General features: G+C 35.0%; 1 protein-coding gene across 1 annotated transcript in view; it reads left to right on the forward strand.

The window, feature by feature from the left end:
• Window positions 1–22,735, forward strand: part of LOC122401943 (endoplasmic reticulum membrane sensor NFE2L1) — a 119,034-nt gene that overhangs the window by 16,209 nt on the left and 80,090 nt on the right. The window contains exon 2 of the mRNA XM_043404413.1: window positions 20,247–20,411. Coding sequence (XP_043260348.1) covers window positions 20,247–20,411 — 165 coding nt within the window. The remainder of the gene's footprint in view (window positions 1–20,246; window positions 20,412–22,735) is intronic.

Below are 22,735 nucleotides of genomic sequence, written 5' to 3' on the forward strand. Positions count from 1 at the left end.
TCGAACATTTCAAAATATTAAAATTTAAAAACAGTAAATAATTTTATCTACCTGTTTTTTTTCAATTTAATAAACGAATCTAAATTAGAATACAGCTATTAAAAATTGCTGGCACTCTAAAAAAATTGTTTACGCCATTTTTCAATTTGATCAAAGTTTCATACAACTTTTCTCATTCGACAGTTTTAATTATAAAATTTTATTAGTTTGTCTATGATTTTGTTTTATTCATAGTAATTTGTAATTCATCTTAAGGAGACGAGTGTTGGAAGGATTTCGTGCAATATTCAGAACAGTTTTTTCTGTTTGTTGTCTGGTATCGCTGGATGCGATAATCGACGTCGAAACTGTGACAAAACCGAACATGAGTTTGGCTCGCGGCAAAATTGTCTGGTGGCTGGGTGGTGTGGGTAACGCGGCTCCAATATTGCCTATTCCGTACTGGTCGTTATCTCTTCGCACGCACAGAGCAATCTGTCGTAATCGTTGTCTTCGCTCTGGTCGTCATCATCAAAGTCATTCTCGTTGATTGTATCGCCGTTAACGACGCCACTCGATCGCCGCAGTACAGTAAATTCAAACGTATACATCAACAAGTTAACGCGGATTTCGGACGAGTGGCCAGCGTCGAGGATCCGTCCGCGCCATCGAATCGTTACGCGACTTTTCCCGTGGCGAGGCTCCGTGGAATATTTCAGTTAAAAGTGTGCGGTTCGACGGGAGGACTACCTTAAATAACGGTGACGTAGTCGTGTTGTACAGCGTGTGTTAGCCTACAGTGAGAACGTACCAACTGGATATATTTTTCTCAAACCATTCGTAGTGATATACGAATTCGAAAAATCGGTTCACCGTCGTCCGGAGAAAATGTGCACGACAGTAATATCGAATGTGGTAAGTCGTAGTAACCACATATTGACGAGTGAACGTCCGTCGCGGCCGTTTAGGTTAGTTCGAAATATTTACGTGAATTCATCGATGAATTACACGGCGACGAAATCGTTCTCGAGATCGTGCAATTCTCAATCGCTGTTGTTTAAAAAAAAAATAACGAAACTATCGTCGCTTCGATGGCTGACGTATCGTGCCCGCAGAGATTAGAAGAGGAGACTATATTCTTTAAGCGATCGTAATTTATTGCCTCCGCCTAACACACTAAACACTTATCGTACACGTAATCTAATCTCGATTCGCACAGTACGTCACGTAGAAGTCGACGCTGAGGAGATACGGACGTGGACTGACTTACCTGCCGGACCCATGGCGCTACTTAAATACGTACTAATCGCTTCGTGAACTGTCCGTACACGTGCACTCCGTGTTTAGTATCGTACAGGCGCCTCGATCGAACGCCCGTCGAGCGATTAGATAAATTCCCCGGTACTTACGTGTTGCACCATAAGCGTCGCATACAGTGTCGGGCAATAGTATCGACGCGGGAGCTCGTTTAACACGGTGGGTGACATTTCTGTGGGTACTGCAGGCTTTCTTTTGCAAATTAACCCTTTTTTGGAAGCTAAGTTTGTTCGGAAATTTAATTTCTAAGTCGTAATGAAAATGAAATGTGCCACATCTGGGAAAAATTTTAATGGGGGATTCTAGAGGCCAAAATAAGACAAAAGTCAAGAATACCAATTTGTTGATGGAGGCTTCGTTCAAAAGTTATTAACAATTAAATTCAAAAATTTCAAATCGTTCTGGAAAAATTATTTTTAGTTATAGGGATCAATTACAATCATTTTTGGTGAATAGACATATCCCCGAAATCCTACGTACTTTCGAGAAAAAAATTCGAATTGGTGGATAAAGTCGACAAAATTAAAAAATTTCAAATCGTTCTGGAAAAATTATTTTTAGTTGCAGGGGTCAATTACAATCATTTTTGGTGGATAGACATATCCCCGAAATCCTACGCACTTTCGAGAAAAAAATTCGAATTGGTGGATAAAGTCGACAAAATTCAAAAATTTCAAATCGTTCTGGAAAAATTATTTTTAGTTGTAGGGGTCAATTACAATCATTTTTGGTGAATAGACATATCCCCGAAATCCTACCCACTTTCTAGAAAAAAATTCGAGAAGGTGTGAAATTTTTCGACGGGGAAAAAAAATTTCAAATTGTTTTGGAAAAATTATTTTCGGTTGCGGGGGTTAATTAGAAATATTTTTGGTCATTACACATGCCCCTGAAATCCTACGCACTTTCGAGAAAAAAATTCCTTACCGAAAATCTAATCAAGTGCCTAAATTCGACGAAAAAAAAAATTTTAAATCGTTCTGGAAAAATTATTTTTAGTTATAGGGGTCAATTATAATCAGTTTTGGTGAATAGACATACCCTCGAAATCCTACCCACTTTCTAGAAAAAAATTCGAGAAGGCGTGAAATTTTAAACAATATAGCAACACGTTGCAAATTCAAAGTGACGGTCATCGGTGACCACCATGGCAATCAACATGTTGAATTCATTAAATTATTTTACATCCTGTGTATAATGGGAAGTAATTATCATTCTCCATGAGTAAATTTTGATCAAAATCAAATCTTGAGATTAAAATATAAAAATTGAAATACGTAAAAGAAATATTTTCTTTGAAAATCAAAAGGTGATTTGGTTTAAAACTTGCATTTTTCCGTAAAAAATTGTTTCTCAAAATTTGTCTCGTATTGCTATATCGTTCTCAGTTTAACACGTTGACTGACATGATTTTCAATGAGCTAAAAAAAAAATTAATTTTTAACATTAGATGTCGAAGAAAATAAATCTAGTTAGGGCTCTTAAATTATGAGAATACTAGTCTCCAATCGTCTAAAAATAAAGTTTCGTTTTCGTGGACGATTCGTGAGGTTTGGTATGGATTTGGCAGTCGAGGTATTAATAAAAGGGTATTGCTCAACAAACTGTAAAGTCGGTATCGTTAATATTAGAATAAACGCAAGTATGTAATCAGAATAGTGCCTTTAGGAAGTCGGCTTCAGTTTGACAAATTGTATAGCTCCAAGATAACAGGCAAGATAAACGCCTCGGTTGTAGCGAAGGTGGTCTTACATCAGATTGTTGTCAATGTGTCAAGCTTCGTTCTCTAGAATGATTCAAAATAGTACCTGAGCAGAACACATATATCATCGATGTTCATTCACGATACCTCAGTGTTTCTCAAACTCCCCCCAAACGAAGGAAAATTGTTTTTTCTACCCCTACCGCAGAATTAAATTATTATTTTATTACTAGATTTTAAGACTGCTTAAAAAAATTTACTTGCGTTTTAAAAATTTTAATTCCATTGAAATGATTTCTTATTTTCTAAATTTAAATACTGTAATCACAAATGTGTATGTAAGAAAGAATTTTTTAATACTGTTTCATAATAAGTGAATTTCTGTTTCATCGAATTATTATCGATCCAGGTAAAATTGTCTCGATCCAAGAAATTGTACAATTTTTTATCAACGTTAATGGAAACTGAACTGGAAAAAATATATGAATAACGAGTAAAAAATTTCAGTTGTTTTTGTAATTGTAATCACAGAGACAAATTTTATAAATATTATTTTTAACAAAAAGTACAGCTATTTTTTAAGGTAAAATGTTGAAAGGTGTCTTTGACAAATGTCTTTGAAATATGTCACAGTGTATATATACCTTGTTATAAAATATCTTACGAATTATGGAAAGGGGTACCCAGTTATTGCCATAAGAATAGCCAATAGAAAATGAAATGTATCTTTTATTTTATTAGAAGTTATGAGAACTAGATCCCCTAAAGTAAGATTAATTTTTGTAAATAAACATCTCGTCAGGACGTGCAGATTGCAACGAATAGAAATGCATAGTGTCAACGAAAGGTAACTCGGTATTACATAATAGTTCGTGCAACGATTGATTGTGTTTCTCGAGGTATGACCAAAGGTTTCGAAGTATCCGAAAAATAATGGTCATAACGGGCTACCTGCGGGGGTTTATGAAGAATTTTTGTGAGATTACCATAAGCGTCGTCGACCCCTTCTGTCAGGAACAAAGTAGGTAGAATAGTGTTGCGTCCCTCCTCGAGGGCTGGAGAAATGTTAATGATACTTGGAGGGAAGAAGACTACGAGAAAGCATCGGGAGAGAAAGTCGGGACCAGGGCTCGAACCAAACAGTAAACTTTTATAAACTCATTTCTTTTCTGTTTTAAGTTAAATTTGCACGGTTCTATATTTTGGTCTAAAACAGTTTACGGTCGCAGTAAATGTTCATATTCTTTGTTTTCGATAATTTTACCGATTTATCTTTATATCTACTTAAACTATCTTTTCGGTGTGATAGTAAACTGTGGATCTTCGTACAAATTCATATTTTTATTAATAGAATTTACGAAATGGAAGCTTTGTAGAGGGTAGCCTCGATCCATAATATAATAATTTTTACTTTAAGTATATTCCGTAGCTTTTTGCGAATCAAAGTTTTCCATAAATATCCGCAGAAACGCAAACCACGAGGAGACAAATTCTGGCTCATTAGCGGCAAGGAAACCGTGTGATTATCCCAGCAATTATGGAGACGGAAACAAAGACAGCCGTATAATAAATCGCAGTTTGTCGGTATACAATAACGCCAGGCGTTATATCGGAGATATTATCGGCACGGCGGTGTCTCTTTCTGTCAATCGGCCATCCATCAGGTTCCTTCGAGCCCCGCGACCTATCGAACCCTTCGGGTGGATTCGCGATTCTCGCCTTAACCTTTCTCCCGTCAGCCATATCCGGCTCGTTAACATTTTTTTAATCGCCACCGCGGGCTTCGAAACTCGACATCTTCACCGTTGTCACGACCCGCGCGCGCGCGCGCGTTCATTCGCGTCGAATATATACGTTTACAGCCCTTTGTACCCGGTGAATTCAAGGAGACGTTTTATTCATTTGTCAACCACCTCCACGACCCTCTACGATACGCCTTACACCTATTCCGCAATAAGGAAGGCCCGACACCACCTTCTATGCGAACAACTTCCATCGATCTCCCTTTCTACCTTGCATCCCCTCGATATATGTACATAAAACGTAATATTTTTACAATTTCTGTAAAGTATACTTGAATGTCTCTGTTCTTATTTTCTATACAAGCATTTGTTTTTTCTTTTTTATAAATCATACTTTGTGTGATTTTTATGAAGCATACTCTGTGACAAAGAAAAGGCACACTATTTAATTTTGTTCATTTTTGTGAATATCATTGGAGTAATAATGGTTTTCATATTTGCATAGCAATCTTTAATCAACGATAGATTGCTCATCTTTAGTATAAATAATTCCATTTGGACCTCCATTTCTTTCTTGCATGGCTTCGATGTATATAAAAATATTTTTACAATTTCTGAAATGTATACTTGAATGTTTCGTCTGTTTTTATTTTCTATACAAGCGCTTGTTTTTTTTTTTTTTATAAAAGTTTTGATGTTTTGTGTGATTTTTATGCAGTATACTCTGTGATATAGAAAGAGCACACACTATTTAATTTTGTTAATTTTTGTGAATGTCATCGAGTAATAATGGTTTTCATATTTATATAGCAATATTTAATCAACTATAGATTGCTCATCTTTAGTATAAATAATTCCATTTTGACCTCCATTTCTTTCTTGCATGGCTTCGATGTATATAAAACGCAATATTTTTACAATTTCTGTTCTAAAATTGTTGGTAACACTAATAATGCAATGATAAAGTATGCTGAATGTCTCGTCTGTTTTTATTTTCTCTATCAAGCGCTTGTTTTTTCTTTTTTATAAAAGTTTTGATGTTTTGTGTGATCTTTATACAGTATTCTTCGTGATAAAGAAATGGCACAGTATTCAATTTTGTTACGTTTTTGTAATAATAGTTCCCATATTTATATATTAATTTTTAACCAACGATAGATTACTAGTCTTTCGTATAAATAATTCCATTTTCATCTCCATTTCTTTCTTGCATGCTTCGATATAACTAAAACATCGTTACAAAGGAAATAGTACACTATTCGATTTTTTATTTTTGTAAATCTCATTGAGTAATAATGATTTTCATATTATATATCAATTTTTAATCAACGAGATAGATTGGTCGTCTTCGGTATAAATTCCATTGTGTTCGTTAGGTTAACCTTTCATAGTCCAAATTATGTTTGATTTCTCTAAAAAATTACACAATATGATCTTTGTTAAACACTTACTAATGACAATATACAAATTAGAAGGTAAATTTCAAACTGTGCTCATCCTCGTACGAGATATTGTAAAATAGTTGTTTTATTTATAATTATTTGTAAGTCACATTGCTTTCACACTTTGATACGACTTAAAAACAGAATTAAATCAGACTTAAAAAACATAAATAATGGTTGTACGATTTTAGGGAGTTAATTTAAGAAATTTCGTCCACCATATTCGAGAGGAACGTTAAGATTGGAAGACAGTAATTCTATATACTATAGAAAGAGAGTTAATTTAAAAAATTTCGTCTATCATATTCGAGAGGAACATTAAAATTAGAAGACAGTAACTCTATATGCTATAGAAAGATAGATAATCTAAGAAATTTCGTTTATCATATTCGAGAGGAACGTTAAGATTGGAAGACAGTAATTCTATATACTATAGAAAGAGAGTTAATTTAAGAAATTTCGTCTATCATATTCTAGAGGAACGTTAAGATTAGAAGACAGTAATATACACATTCCATATACTATAGAATTATACTGTACCACTATATTGAAAGACAGTAATTCTATATACTATAAAAAGAGAGTTAATTTAAGAAATTTCGTCTATCATATTCTAGAGGAACGTTAAGATTAGAAGACAGTAATATACACATTCCATATACTATAGAATTATACTGAACCACTATATTGAAAGACAGTAATTCTATATACTATAGAATTATACTGCATCACTATATTGAAAGACAGTAATTCTATATACTATAGAATTATACTTATATAATCTTTATAATTAATCTTTATAAGTATAATTATATACTTATATTCTATATACTATAGAATTATACTATACCACCATTTTCGAGAAGAACATTAAAATTGGAAGCCAGTGTGTAATCGTAGAAGCGTACGATGTTTTCCCTCGCCTCGGTTCCGCCATGTTTTCTGGTTTGTTGAGCGGGCAATAGCGGGAAAACGTTGTAGATTCAAAATTGAACAGGCAGCCTCTGTTAGATCGAAACGATTCTGCCCGTCCGTACGAAATGTCTCTAGAAATATTTTGACATCGAGCAAGATCCCCGTGTGATCGATGCTCGTTCCCTGGAGATTACATCGTGAATTGCAGTTTCTTCGTGGGTGCAACTGCATACACCGCAGTTATCTGCGTGTGATTCTCACAGAAGCGCGCAGCTCATGGCGAATCAAAGCGCTCGTAACATCTGCCGGGGCCTCTATAGTTTGCGTTACATTTCGCAATTTTCCGTGATCAGGGAAACCGATAGTACGCGTAACAGCGTGTTTCTGTACCAACGATCGTTCTAACGCGTTAACCCAATGTTTAACCGAGGCTCTAATGTCGCTTCGAGCAAACGAAAGACAGAAACAAACACGATGGAATTTTCTGATTAGTTCGGTGTAGCTCGACGTAGAATTTTCTTGTAATATTACGAGTCGATGGGAACTGTTTTACTCTTAGACGGTGTAAACGTGTTATTTGGATTTACATTACCGAATGCAAATGTGAGATTAGGATCAGTCTATGTTTAGTAATATTTTATATGTAATGTAAATTTTACCTCAATTGTAAAAATATAATTACATTTTCTCTTGTACATTAATGGGTTTTTATCCATATAATAAATAAAAAAAATAAAATATTCTTAATGTTAAATTTGTTTACACTGTCTGAAAGTAAAATACGACGAGCAGTTAATATTAAGATACCAATATGTTTACAGAAGAAATGAGCTTTTTGGTAGTACGCTATGGCGTTCTTATGGAAATTTCGCCCTCTGTATTATGTTATTAGCATGGTAAATCGTACGAGCATGTATCGAGTCTGTCCAAATAATTAACGCCTTCGAAAGTACTTTTTCAAGGGAGGCACAATTAGTTTGGCTATTTAATCTGACAGTCCAGTGCCTTATTTGCGCTAATAGCGGTTATAGCGGAGCAAAGGCGTCCATCGTGAAAGCGCCGAACACAAGACCGGTTTTCATCCGCCCGTAATTACAAGCTTCGAACCAATCGCGCGCGGTATCTTAAAAAAATCCCCTCGGATCTGCAGATCTTGTCGTTTTGATCGTAGACGTCGCTTTTGCCCGTTTTCGTACGCGCACGGCATGTTGAAAAGATATTGGTTATTAATGGCCGTCGGGGTACTTTGGTCACCGATGGTGAAAAACAAGCTTGTGTACGGAAAAACATAATGAAACTTCCCGGCGTCATTGGTAAAACTGACGAACTCCTACCGATTTACTTCTCGACTGCGTTTTGGGGGAAGAAGAATCCCTCGATCGGTACATTGTAACACTGTTTACAAGCGTTTATAGTTCATTGTTTCATTTATATTTCATTCTCTTTAAATCATCCCTAATTATTTCTCAATTCGTCTATGGCGTGTTTGTACCTGTCTCAAAAGTTTCCGAACCGAATTTGAAATAAAATAATAATACCTTTTATTATTGAGTATGTTCCTTAGTAGAAAATACACGTTTTCCAAAGTCCGTAAAGGTTCTTTCGAAATTGCGTTCCTTGCAATTTAGGAAAGAACTAATCACAGAGAGCTCGATCCGACGAATAGTATGATACAGTAACTTGAATGCAATCAAGATGTTCAAACATTTGAACAGATTTTTATCAAATATTCGAGCTACTTGGACAATCCAGTACGTGTTTTGGTTTGAATTTCAAGTACAGTAATGATTCTTAAAATGAACATCGTCAAGCTTCGAAGTTGCCTTTATCTTTCGATCGAAGAAAGGAACAGCAAATAAGAAAGAAGCATTGTCTTTTATATTGCACAGTGTAATCGAAATAAATGTTCGTTCATTATCTCGTAAAGAACTACGGTAAATTTTCAAAAATCCAGTCGAGTAAATTTCTTACAATTTTTATTAGGAATTACGGGTAACTTTGACCACTTCGGTAGTTCTGGTGTTAACGCGAGTGTGCAAGCCTAAATTGTTCGACAGTCGTCTCCTTTCTTTGGAAAAGTCTTTGGAGCGCAAAGGGGTTGAAAGTGTAAACCGAGCAATTTATTAGAGAATGTAGCTCCGATCTCCCCTACGATTTGAATATCGTGGTACAGAGGTTGAGCAGAGAGAAAATATGCGCGTGTGTGTGTTACGCCCTTGTTGGGGTGAACGATCGTGACGGCCCCGTCGGCGTTCCCTTTGTCACGCACCGCCCCTGGCTGCTTGCCTCTGATGTATACCTCAACATAAATACGAATCTTCCTCTCCTCTCCTTTCCTTCTTCTTTCCCCGCGATTATATCCTCCTTCTACCTTTCTCCAGTCCGAGTTGCGTGGATACATTATACGAATTACATTGATGATACGTCGATGGGACACGAGATAGGGGCTGCTTTGGCTCCAGCCGACATCGACAGTGGCGGAACTATTTTTCATGAGCCCTCGTGCGCGATCGATCTTCCTACCAGCGTCCTCTTTCATTCACGCGGGCTCCTCCTCTTTTCCTCCTTTCCACGTGAAACGAATTGTTGACAAAACGACGCGAATCATCTCGTGAGAAGAACCTTTACAAACTTATCGTGAAACCGCTACTTGTTCCGATCGAAACCGAGAACCGATAAGGGGTGCCGGAGTGTCTCGAGCTTTCACGAAATTTTACCAAATAATAAAGTGATTTTGATTTCTTTCGTCGGAATACACTATAAATCCTCGACTTAATTTCGTTCTGTACGATTCTCCAACGAGGGGTTGGAAAATCTTATTTTCTTTAAAACTAACAAGGCGTGACAGGGACTGTGACTTTTATTGGCGGGCGTAGATTTGTCGTTCGACTGTGTCTGTTTACTTTTTATAATTTATCGAATATTAATACGTTGCATGACAACCAGCCCCAAAAAATTTGGTATACAGTTCGACACGTTGGTCCTTGTTTTAATAGAATATTTGGGAGTAATTTGTTACAAATGGTAAAAATGGTGCAAGCATGAGCTTTAACAGCGTTCGTAATTAAAATAAAATGAACTGAATTATAAATATTCTTGGATATTATCGACTCAAAATCGAAACAATGATAATTTTGCCTAAGCGAGAACTGAGTGGGAGTAATTTGTAACAAATTGTAATTTTTAATTTGCAAGTTTGAATAGCGTTCGTAATAAAAATAAAATGAAACGAATTATAAATATTGACGATAATGTTATCGAATTGAAACAAAACGAGTACCAGATTACGTTTTGTGGTTTTCATTTTATTTCGATTAAATGTTCTGTCAATCCAATCGTAGAAGCAATTAATCTCGCTTGTTACCGGAATAATTAAACGACTGGAATCCCCAATTACTAGAATCACTATGTATTCGAAAAGTCTGAAAAATTGTGCTCTGTAAAACGAAGGTAGGTTCTGTTAGCGATCGGTGCTCTGTGGCAAGACAAGCGTCCCCAGGATACGCTTCCTCCCTCTCTCCTCGCGTCCCAGATCCTGTAGGATCATTAATCAAATTCCCCTTTTATCTGCGCCTCCCTCTTTCCCCCTCCTTTATCCCCTCCGCATACAAAGGTTCAGTCGCCATTATTGTACGGCTGCGTGCACGACGCATTAATTAAAATCAGGAAATTAATGCTTTATGCTTTTGAATCTGCTCTCTCGACGAGACGTGCTCGGTCTTTAGAAAGTTGCTTAATTTTTTAATCGAGCCAGCAGTAATTTAGGTCTCGAATCGGCTAACGAACCAGTTTCGACAGAAAAGAGTATCCTCTGTTTGCGCCCGTGGATAATTTCAGTCTTGTGCATACAACTGTGTACGGCGAATAATTGCATTTTCATTGCCTCTGTTACGGTATCGGCAACATTTAGAATTCAGTTCCTTTTATGTCAACTTTACCAGCACCACTAAAGCTCACACATTCGGTATTTGTTTCAAATTAGCTTGGGCAATATTAAAACGTATCGCAAGAGTGATGGAACATTGAATCGAAATTAAAACTACGAAAGATTGGCGATCATTGTTTTATTTTTACGCACATAAGTTCATATTTGCGGCATTTGTTGCAAATTACTCTTATTCGGCTCTCGTTTACACAAAATTAAAACATAGGAATCGCGAGCAAGGGTGGAAATATGGCGTCAGATCAACGACGTGCAGTTTCTTTTGAAACAAGGACCAACGTATCGAAATGTATATCAAATCTCTTGGGGTTGAAAAATGACAAAAAGTATAAACGATACATCGAATTTCTGAAGCCAACAGTCTCGAAACCGCTGTTGATATTCACAGTGAAAGATCGTTAATTTTTGATTTGTTAATCAAAATCAGTCCGCTGAAGTTACGATGAAAATTACTTTCTGCATTTATCGTTTCATTTGACGGTTATTAAGGACGAAACGTTACGGGGAAGCGTCTTTTCTAAACCTTTTCCTGAAAGAACCGAGGAGATGGGTAGGCGTGACCCACGGGGTCCATTAGCGGTCAGTGTCCATCTTAGTCTACCGCAAAGTGTCCAAAACCACTTGTAACTGCACGAATACTAAGTAATTTATGAACGGAGGCCAGGATTTGCGGAACATCGTTCGCCACGGTTCCTTCCTTTTATTTCTATTTAGGGAGATTCACCATTTTAGTTACGCCTCGCAATTTTACGAGTTCGATCGAGCAACTAAATAAAAATTGTTCGATAATTTATTTCCCAAATTGTGGATTTGAAATACAGAAAAGTTCAAATTCATATCTGTATCGTTACGAGATTTAATTATGAATATTTACACTCAATCTTAGAAATTATTTTCCAACACCAATAAGGTACTTGAAAAATTTGATAAATCGAATCCTTAGTTTTGCCATATATTTATATTCAAAGTGTCCAAAGTGTCCAGAACCGTTCCTTTTATTTCTATTTAGGAAGATTCACCATTTTAGTTACGCCTCGCAATTTTACGAGTTCGATCGAGCAACTAAATAAAAATTGTTCGATAATTTATTTCCCAAATTGTAGAGTATTAATCTCTTCAGGGATTATTTATTTTGAAATACAGAAAAGTTCAAATTCATATCTATATCGTTACGAGATTTAATTATGAATATTTACACTCAATCTTAGAAATTATTTTCTAAGATCAATAACGTATCTGAAAAATTTGATAAATCGAATCTTCAGTTTTGCCGTGTATTTATATTCAATGGACTCAGCCGCTTTTAAATAACGTTTGAATAATTTTACATAGATTTCTTTTTACTCTGTTCCTTTATTCAATGCAATATACGTAATTCGCTGTTTACAAATGTTGTGACTCGCGAGCTGATTAATAAAGAATAATTCAAATGGCGTCGTTGCTAGTATTAGTACTTGATTGTATAATTCAATAAATAATATTTGAAAGACTGTTTTTATTAACGTGTCATTTTGTATATGTGAAATATTCTTAGAAACAGCGATAATGGATTCGATTAAAAAGAAATTACTCGATGACTTCAAATACACGATATGGGCGATGATTTATACAAATCCTATAGCTAAAATAAATAAATATTCATTCGTAACTTATTTCAAACAGAAAAATTACAGTGTTTTATTTGCCAAAATAAAGAAAATTTATAACAATAATTTTCTTCACTAAAATGATTTTTGCCTGTAACAGTTATGCTAATCTTAAACTTTTCCCTACTATGATTCGTTTTACGTTTTTGAAAAAAGTGACCAATAATAATGAAACACAAATCACAATCTGAAACTAAAGATTCAGTTTAAAAACTTTGAAAATAATTTCCCAGTCGTAAATAATGATTATTGTATGATAAAAATGTATATAAAGATATTTTTTAGTCCTGTAGTTGGAAAATTTGCTTTAAATTTTACGATTATTATCCTCGACTTAAGCAACGAACATTAATAATTTTTTGGTCCTTGGGTTTTGTTTGCTCTGAGTAACAAAATACACGAAAGTCGTCGGCGACGTCAAAGTTAAATTGCTATCGTAGTAATCCGTTCGAGATTAGGGGAAAGAGTAAACAGAGATCAAGGTATATTTTTTGATAAATTCACTTTACATTTTATAGTTATTATCCTCGACTTAGGCAATGAACATTAATCATTCTTTGCGTATGCACAAATTTATAGAGTTAATTGTTATTTTTGGTGAAACATTAAAACTAGTAAATTAGGTGAAACAGTAAACAGACTATATATACAAATATACAAATTCCTCTAATATCAATTTAATTTGGATGTAATCAAGTCACAAAAATTTATCTAATCCAGGCTTCAATTTCGAATAATTCCTATTTATAACATTTACTTCCCATTGTCATTTGTAAAAGTGAACAGTGAACGTAGAAATTGCAAAAATAGAGTATTTCAAGCGATTTTTGTCTACGTACCTTAATGATATTTTCTCGGTAAGAGGATTCACTTTTTGGCATAGATATTTTTTTTAAAACGTAGATGGAAGCAACAGAATATTGCCATTAGCTCCGAAAGTTCGTTTCGTTTCTGGCAAAAGAGAAGACTATAAAGCTGTCGGTGAATTCTTTGGTTGGAAACGAAAGGGTGGCGTGAAAATCGAGGATAATACCTGGTGAACCTAACGGTAGAACCACCATTAGGCCTATTTATCGGCCATAGTCAGGTACATCTTGACAAGTTCACTAGCTGAGAAGTTCGGTATTCCGTAAAGGATTCGATGCACAACTGCCGGCCGAAGAAAGGCAGAGGTGGCGTTATGCCATAACGAGATTACCCACCAATTTGTAAAGATTACTTATTACCAGCAAGGCACTTTTCCAAGTCACTGGTCGCCATTCGGTTAAACTAATCGTCGACTCTTAGCGTACGTATCTCCAAACGTAACTTACTGCATCTATCATCTCCCTCCCAATTACATATTTTTGTATTTTAACACTAAAACTACCAGTCAAAATGATCCATTCGTAATTTCTAATGAAACTTGTAAAAAATTTACTCGACTGAATTTTTGAAAAATCGTAATTTTCTAGAAGAGAATATATAAACACTTATTTCCATTGCATTATATATTTCTTCGCGTATAATTAAACACACTATAATTGTCGGTAGTTCTAGTGTTAAAATAAGAACATTCGTAATCGAAGTATTCAATATCAGTAGATTAAAGAGTCCTTAGTTTAATTTACTTTGTGCAAAGTTTGTATAAAGTAGTGTTAATTTTTATTTTAATACGAAAAATGAAACATTGTAATTCATTTGGAAATCAATGAAGCATACTACTGCTAATAGGAATGTTCGTAGGTTGGTAGAAAGGAAAGAAATGACGTATTCATCGATTGGAATCTAATCAAACTGGTTTAAGAAAGAATCGAATTCTTCGAGAGTATATTTTTTTCCCAAAAAATGTTAGTCAAAAGGATTTAAAATAAACGTCTGGCAAGAATTTTCTGTTCGTTATAAAAATATGATTTCTCGTTTTTAAATGAAACATCCTTAGTCAAATGTACAAGCAAATGTTATAATTTTGTAAACAAAAATATACAGAAATATAATGTTTTCTCATGTTTATTATGGGGGCAAATTATGATGCAGGGTTCTTGAATATTAAAAACTTTAATTGTGGATCCTTACGACAATTTATTTAAATTACTTTAACACAGCTGTGATGATTCGACGTTTCCTCGAGATGTCCTGTTTTTGTTCGATGTCAGTGTGAATTTTACTTATTTAAAAACGATTGAAACATTCTTTTTTAGTTCAGTAGTATTTCTTAGAGTTGCAAACATTTTCACAATCGACATTTTAAACTCCAATTGATTAACACTAGATTTACGGAAACCATCAATTTTAGTGTCTGATTCCATATTTAAAATTGCAGAACGCGTAAATATTATTTTTTAACAACTTATGTTGAATTTTATTGATGCACTGTCATAAATACATATTCTAATTAAAAGAAAAATCGTATTGTAAGGTAATCGTCACCATGAAAGGTATCAATAAATATACGGTGCGATCAATGCCCGTAAATCTGGTGTTAAAAACGATTGAAACATTCTTTTTTAGTTCAGTAATATTTCTTAGAGTTGCAAACATTCTTACAATCGACATTTTAAACTCCAATTAATTAAATTGTCCGAAAGATGTTTGAATTTTGTGCTACTCCCGTGTGGAACGTGGTTTTAAAATTCGTAACTACGATAATTGATTTAAATGCCATTAAGTGTACGTGATAATGTGACGTTTCTTCGAACTACTCGATTCTTCAAGATGTCTTGTTTTTACGCGATCCCATCAGCAATAATAGTGAGTAATTACATTATCGCGGTGTTGTAAGACCGATATTCGTGTTATAAAGCGTATGGTCAATTAAGATCGACAAGATCGTCATAGCTGTTATCCCGAGCCGGAGGAACAATCGGGCGCGAAAATATTTCCCGAGATAACGAATCGAAACGAAACACGAGACTTTGACGTCGAGCCTGTTCTACTTCGGACTTTCGAAATTTATATGAGACAAGTCGCCTTCGATCGAAAAGACGGACGATGTTAGATAACAGTCATTACTAGCATGTAATTGCTGATCTTACGATACATCGACTTTCTTTTATTTTGCACGGTTCCTCTTCGTATCGAATCGATCTCCTCGATAATATCGATAAACGTGTATCAACTTTTCTCCAACTTTTATCAAGCGTCGTCGGTACGATTAAACAACACAACGGGGAGCAAAATTTAAGCAACGAAAAACTCCACGTACATTATAACGATAATTAATTTTAATTAACAGAAAATTTAGGAAAACTTATTTCTGCGTTGTTTAATAAATATTCCGTTATTTTGTTGCATTTAATTTACTGGAGATAGGGTTTTGTTCACAACTAAATTTTTCTGTTTTAGTAACAGTTTTCAAAATGTTGCAAATAACGCAACATGTTACATATGTTTGCAACACGAGTTTTTATATGTGAAGGGTTTAAAAAGTGAGCAGTGTTTTAATCGAGAGCCTTGAAGAATAAGAAGGAAATATTGTGAAAATATTTCTAAACAAAGTAGCAAGAATGATAACAATATCAATTATTAGAAAACTGTGCTAATTTTTGCACAAAGATATAAACACTGGTCAGTCGATAATTAAAAATGTCTTGTAAGGTCGTATGAAACAGAAATTAATAAATTTTGATAAAAGTGTTTTAGAAAATATACGAATAAAATGTAAATTATAGATATTTATACTGTTTTGAAAAGGGATATTTTTTTATTTTTAAAAGTTGCATCTCAAAATTGCAATTGTCATTGCTGGTTGTGAGTATTAATAAATACTCTGGGGGCATAAAGGGTGAAATTTCAACTTATCCAATGAAACAATTCACTCAAAGGGTTAAGGGGTAAGACCACCGTAAAAACCGGAAATAAAGCGTTTTCTTGCGATTTTTTTCGTTGGATGGAAAAGTAGAAGGATAATAATATTCAAGGATGTTATTAACCATGTCGTGAAGTGTTTAAAAATAAAATATTTATTCAAAAATAGCGCAAAATGACGTCGCTGGAGCCATTCTCGCGAGGCGTAAGATGCAACTGACGTAAATTTGTATCTGGAAAAAAACAAAAAATTGTCTCCCAATCTACATGAGTATAGCTAAAGAAATACGTAGGGAATTTTTGAAACGTTAATTTTTGTGTGATTGGCTAGTATTTGAAGTCAAAAATTCAATTTTGTACAAAAAATGGGGCAATAATTTGCCAATAAATAATGTTAAAATTAACTTATCGAAGACCCTAAGTGTTTCTCTAGCTATACTCGTGTAGATTGAGAGAAAATTGTTTGTTTTTTTCCAGATTTGTGTCCAAATTCAACGCGTCTCCGCGAGAATGGCTCCAGCATTGTTATCTTGCACAATTTTTGAATAAATATATTTTTTTCAACGCTTAACGACATGGTTAATAGCCTTTTACTTTTCCATGCACCAAGCGGGGAAAACTGATGAATTTTTACCCGTACAATGGCGCGCTTTTTAACGACGAATCGACGCGGCGCGGCGTTGAGGGGGGAAGAGAGTAGAATCGGTGGTATTGGCTCTCCCAGTCGGTGTTCGTTCGTTTAATCTCGGCACGCTGTTAATCGAATAAAAATTAAAGGCGTCGATATCATTGGTGCGTATGCATCGGTGCCGGGTGAAACACGGTCCCGAGCGTAGATCGAGAGCTGAAAGAGAGCGTAGCCCAGGCTGTGGGCGCGGCGGATATCCCGCTGTGTTTCACCAACATGGCCGACCTCTCGTATGCACACCCACGCTGTCTCTCTTTCGCGCCGCGTCCTCCATTTCTTTTCTCGTTCCTTCCAGCCATCAAATTACACGCTCGGTGAAGTAATTTTCAAAGGCGCGTCCGTGATCGAGCGTGATGCAGAAACATATCCGTTACCCTTGGGTTCCGATGCGCCGTGTTAAAATTTGCGATCACCGATAACGATGCTCAAAGATTAATGACCGCGTGTCAACCGACTCTCTCTGTCGTTATCCTATATATATATATACGCGTACCGGCGAAACGATTGTTTCTATCGATCCCCCGAGAAATTACGAGGGCGCGCAGTCTGTGTCCAGCGATGGTCGAAAGTCAAGATACTGTGAAGCCTATGTTTCATAAATTCATATATCCCAAAATGTTAATGAAGGAACCTAGATTTCAACGCTATCCAGAATTTACCAATTTATTGTTGATAGTGATGCCAGAAACTTGTTGCAATTTTGCAGTTTTTAATTCGATTTTTGCAAGTTATGTTATACCTTGCAAACTGCTAAGCAATCATTTTAAAATGTTAACAATTGGTCTCAATTTTTTATGTTAGATGTTTATCACCTTTGAATTGAGTTTAAAAAAAAATATCTCGATGATTTTTTGTATATTAAATTAGGGCACATTAAACTTTAATTTAATGGCAATTTCATTATTCATATTCATTATTGCAAGTACTCGAATCAGAATCGGAATTAATCTAATGAAAAATCTTCTCTTATTTATTTACAAGAAATTGTTTATCTATTTTATATCTTAATTAAAAAGAAATAAATTTTTGAACAAACACGTTTGGCCCTTATGGTACTTGCAGATTTAAATGAACGATGCCTTCTGCAAACACAATTACTCTCTTTTCCACTTTACATACCATTAATTCAAGAAATAAAACAGTTAGTTTATCAGTTAGTTAGTTTGTCAGTTACTTTGTCAGTTAGTTAGCTAGTTTGCAGTTAGTTAGTTAGTTATTTAGTTAGTTAGTTTGTCAGTTAGTTTGTTAGTTAGTTAGTTTGCAGTTAGTTAGCTAGTTTGTCAGCTAGTTAGTTAGTTTGTCAGTTAGTTAGTTAGTTTACAGTTAGTTAGTTAGTTAGTTAATTAGTTTGTCGGCTATTTAGTCAGTTTGTCAGTTTGTAAGTTCTGTAATGAGTTTAACTTATCTCATTGACACGTTTCGGCAAAATTGAATTTTTCATACTAATCTAAAGTCACCAATGCACTCTCTTCCTTCTGAAAAGTAAGATTCTTGCATTGTTTTCCCGCAAACACCGTAATTACTGCGAATGGACGTTACGAAACACCATAATTTCCCAGCAAAGAGCTACAAATCCACCAGTCGATCGCGAAATCTGTCGAATTACGCTTATCGCGTCGATCGTGCGCTTCGTGCAACCTCGCGACGACACCGTAGTTTAAATTAGCGAAGAAAATCTGTAGATTAGTTAACGAGCTTGAATACGAACTTGGCGAAATTGGCTCAATTAAAAGCTACGGGGCCAGCTGCCCCGACGATTATGCCCCGTCATGTGATTGATCCCTTTTCCCAACTTCTTTCTTCTCCTTTCGATCTCCTCTATTTAGAGATGCATCGATACTTGGCCATCATTAATCATGCACTTTTGTACACACTCGTCGATGAAACTCCCTACGAGGGACATCTCGTGCCGCAACAAAAATAAATCTCCCGACATTTTGTTCCGTACCATTTATATTACGGATCTCGAAATCGTTCGGGAGTCGAAGTATTTTTTTTTTATCAACGATCCACGATTTTCGTGCGGTAGCTTTAAAATAATAAACACATTCGTTTCAACTGTTCGAATTATTAATCGTCTGCCATTTTTGGCGAGTTCGATACTCGATCCTCGTTTCGAGAACGTTTTTAATACGATAAACGCGTAGATTTATTTCGTACTCATTTTTCTGCATATGCATTATTCAAATTCCTTCAAACATGGTCTCCTTTGATATCGTTTTCGTTATGAAAGCTTCAGATACGATTTAAATAGTTCCATGACAGTAAATTATGAAATATAACAATTTTTCTACGTCGAAACAGATTCAGAAATTAGTGGGGATGAGTTTTCGACTTATAACGAGGGAGAAAATGCGATCTTATAGCGAGGGGCTACTGTACAGCGAACGATATTCAAATCACCGTCGATCTAAGAATAAAAACTAGCAACGAAAATTTGCAATTTTCAATGCAACGAAATAAATAAGTTCCATAACTTTCAATTATAGATTATGGATAGTATTTTCGTTCGAAATGTGATAAACAATTATATTCGTATTTTAAGAAAGAACAGAAAATTTTTGATGCAACAGCAAATTTGTATTTTTCGTTTAAGTTGACTATTCTAGTTCCTATCACGATTCAAATTACAAAAATGAATATTAAATTAAAGTTCAATATTTAATAAATAAACCTATGTAAATGTAATATTCTTGGCTCCATTATTTTATTAGTTTTACTCTCATAAAAACTTTAAAATGTATTTTATTTTAACACACGTACACTTTAGTTCACTGTACTCAAATTAAATAAATCATGCTTTATATTTTTCAAACTGGAACCATATAACTTTTTCTGTATACGCAAATACACGAGAAAAGATTTTAATTGCAAAGAATTTAAATTATTGTTTAAAGTTTGTTGATCAGTGTTATTAGTACCAAAAATAATAGACAAAGGTCATCGATCAAGTTTAACAAAATGGTGTTCGGAGGCAAAAATCGATCCTTTCGTTTCTCGACATCTCAAAGACGCTAAGGAGAATTTAATCAACGCGAAGACACACGTTGAGAAAGAAATTTCTCACAGAGCTTTGTGTGTTTCAGGATATGGATCTGATCGAGGTGCTATGGAAACAAGATGTGGATCTCGGATTCACGTTGGTCGAGCCAACAACCACGGAGAAAAAACCGTACACGTCAGACAAGGGAAACGAGGACGACATCGAGAAACTAAAAACTCTAGAAGCCATCAACGCGACCAATGAGAAGGTTTGTAAAATTGTTACTACGCCGCTATCACCCTTCCGGTCTTTTTCTGATCGAACGATCCAACGCTGCAATTTAGATCGTAAAGAGATTTTGCGCGATTACGACACAGATTATAATTAGCAATTAATGACGTATTGTTTATCGAGTCTCGGTTTGCCTTCTGCTTTCGCGTATCCTTCTCACGAATCTTTTGAAATTAGAAATGGCAGAATCCTGTTTTTGTGGGAAAGATTGATCAAAATATCGTAAATTGACTAAAATTTTGTGTAATAAGTTTCTTTATAAAAATGTTCGATCCTGCCAAGTTTCTATATAATTTAAATTGGGGGTAATTTAAATATTTCAACCCCAGTATAACACAAATAATAATTACTAAGAGGGTTTTCCAAGAAGCAAAAGATTCCAACGATGATAAAACTATTATTTTGATTTGGTAATTACAGTGGATATATTTATCGAAACTGTTAAAATAAAATCATGTTGCATTGATTTCATATTGATGTCCATTTCTATTCTTTTAATTTATCCAGTTGTGAACGGAATCTTTCGCTATTAATTGTCTGGTAATTTGGTAAAAGTTTATCAAGTATTAAAGTAGGATTTATTATAGAATCCAACAGTTTGAAGAAAGGAAATGGTTTGTTCGTTTGAATATTCGGTTAGATACAGTTATGGGAAGCACGTGGTCAGTTTCGATAGATCAGTATCGATTCGTGAAGTTGACAGTGAGACATTAAACAAATGTGACGTAACTCGTTTGACTAACCGAAGAATTCGGCACTTGGGGTGGCAATCTCTTTGCAATCTCCGAGCTGTAGACCGACCATTTCTGCTCGTATAAAAATTGCACGAGCCAGTTAATAACGCAGCCACCCGGTTTACATATTCAAATTTTCTATTCACAATTAATCAAGTGTATAATTTCCTTCGCTATCTGCAATCGGTAGCGACAAGACCGCTTCCGTGCAATTCGAAAGTCCTGATAAGTTTTAAATCTCGAATTTTTATGGGGCTCGGATCTTTGAAATTCCAATGCTTTGAAATTTTCGATAAATGAAAAGTTTCAAGAGATTCGATTTTCACCACTATTATCGATATGAAGTATCAGAGTGCTTATCTTTCTATTTATCAGGCTTTTATCCCACTTTTGTGAAATTCCTACGATAGTCAGATAACAAACTTCCTCCATTTCGTTCAGTAACACGTGTCTTTTCACCACTATTTTTAAAAGATAAAAATCTTTTCAGATAGTGTTCTGTAAATATAGAATATAGAGAATAGAACTCGTTTCCCTTTTAATGTCAAATTCAAGTATATCCTATTATGGGGAAAAAAATTATTTTCAATTATATTTCTCAGTTTTTAAATCACGAAATGCTCGACTAGGCTTCAATTTTCTATTAGACTACGTTCTTTACCGAATAAAATGGAGTCTGTCCCACACTACTGATTCTATACTTCGATATTTTAACTACATGCACGGAAAAATTAATTTTAGTAACATAATGCTCGTTTGGAAGCGTCGATATGCGAAACTAAATATAAATAAGAGCCTAAACTTCTTAAAAAGAATCAAGTTTGAGTCTGAACGTTTCCTATGACTCATTCATTTCGAAAAGCATAGTTTCCATCCAGGAATAGTGTTCCCCAGAAAAGACACAGCGATTTGTTCGACGAAAAAATTGGCGCGTTGTTCGAAATCTTATCGAGCCTCGCCATTGCGGATTTAAGCGTGGTAATTGGTCACACAAAGATAAGTCAAAGGTATAATCCCACGGAACTCACAGAAGCCATGTTCAGTAGACATCAGAGAGATTAAGTTAGAAGGGAACCATCCTACCAGATACGATCTTGGTCGATGCATCAAACCTCAAACTATCGCCTTTGGATCTTGTCTTTCGCCTAATTCTTTGTACGTGGGAAGAATCTACGATTCCTATCGCATACTTTCACAGTAGTCTTTCTCTTTTACCCTCTATTGCGTCCAGCCTATCGTTTACACCCTGTAATGTTTACGAAATTGTACAAAAATCAATGTCAATTTATATCTCATTACCAGTGTCTACCAAACATCATATTGTATACCTAATCGTTTCCAAAAGCCAAACATAATTTGGACTACAGGGGTCGTAAGATTCTCTACTTGCCTATAGATTATAAATTATTTAATTAGGAAAGAATAATTTTTAGTAATATCTAACAGTATATCAACAATCATATTCCAAGAAATGTATATTATTATTTCCTCGAGGAATTAAAATTGCATCCGTGCTCGAAACGACCGATTTCGTTCATTTTCTATTCAACGATGAAGCTTTTTTAAC

The sequence above is a fragment of the Colletes gigas genome, unplaced genomic scaffold (genome assembly GCF_013123115.1).
Source record: "Colletes gigas isolate AHSC1104 unplaced genomic scaffold, ASM1312311v1 Colletes_gigas_Sc00002, whole genome shotgun sequence".
NCBI lineage: Eukaryota > Metazoa > Arthropoda > Insecta > Hymenoptera > Colletidae > Colletes > Colletes gigas.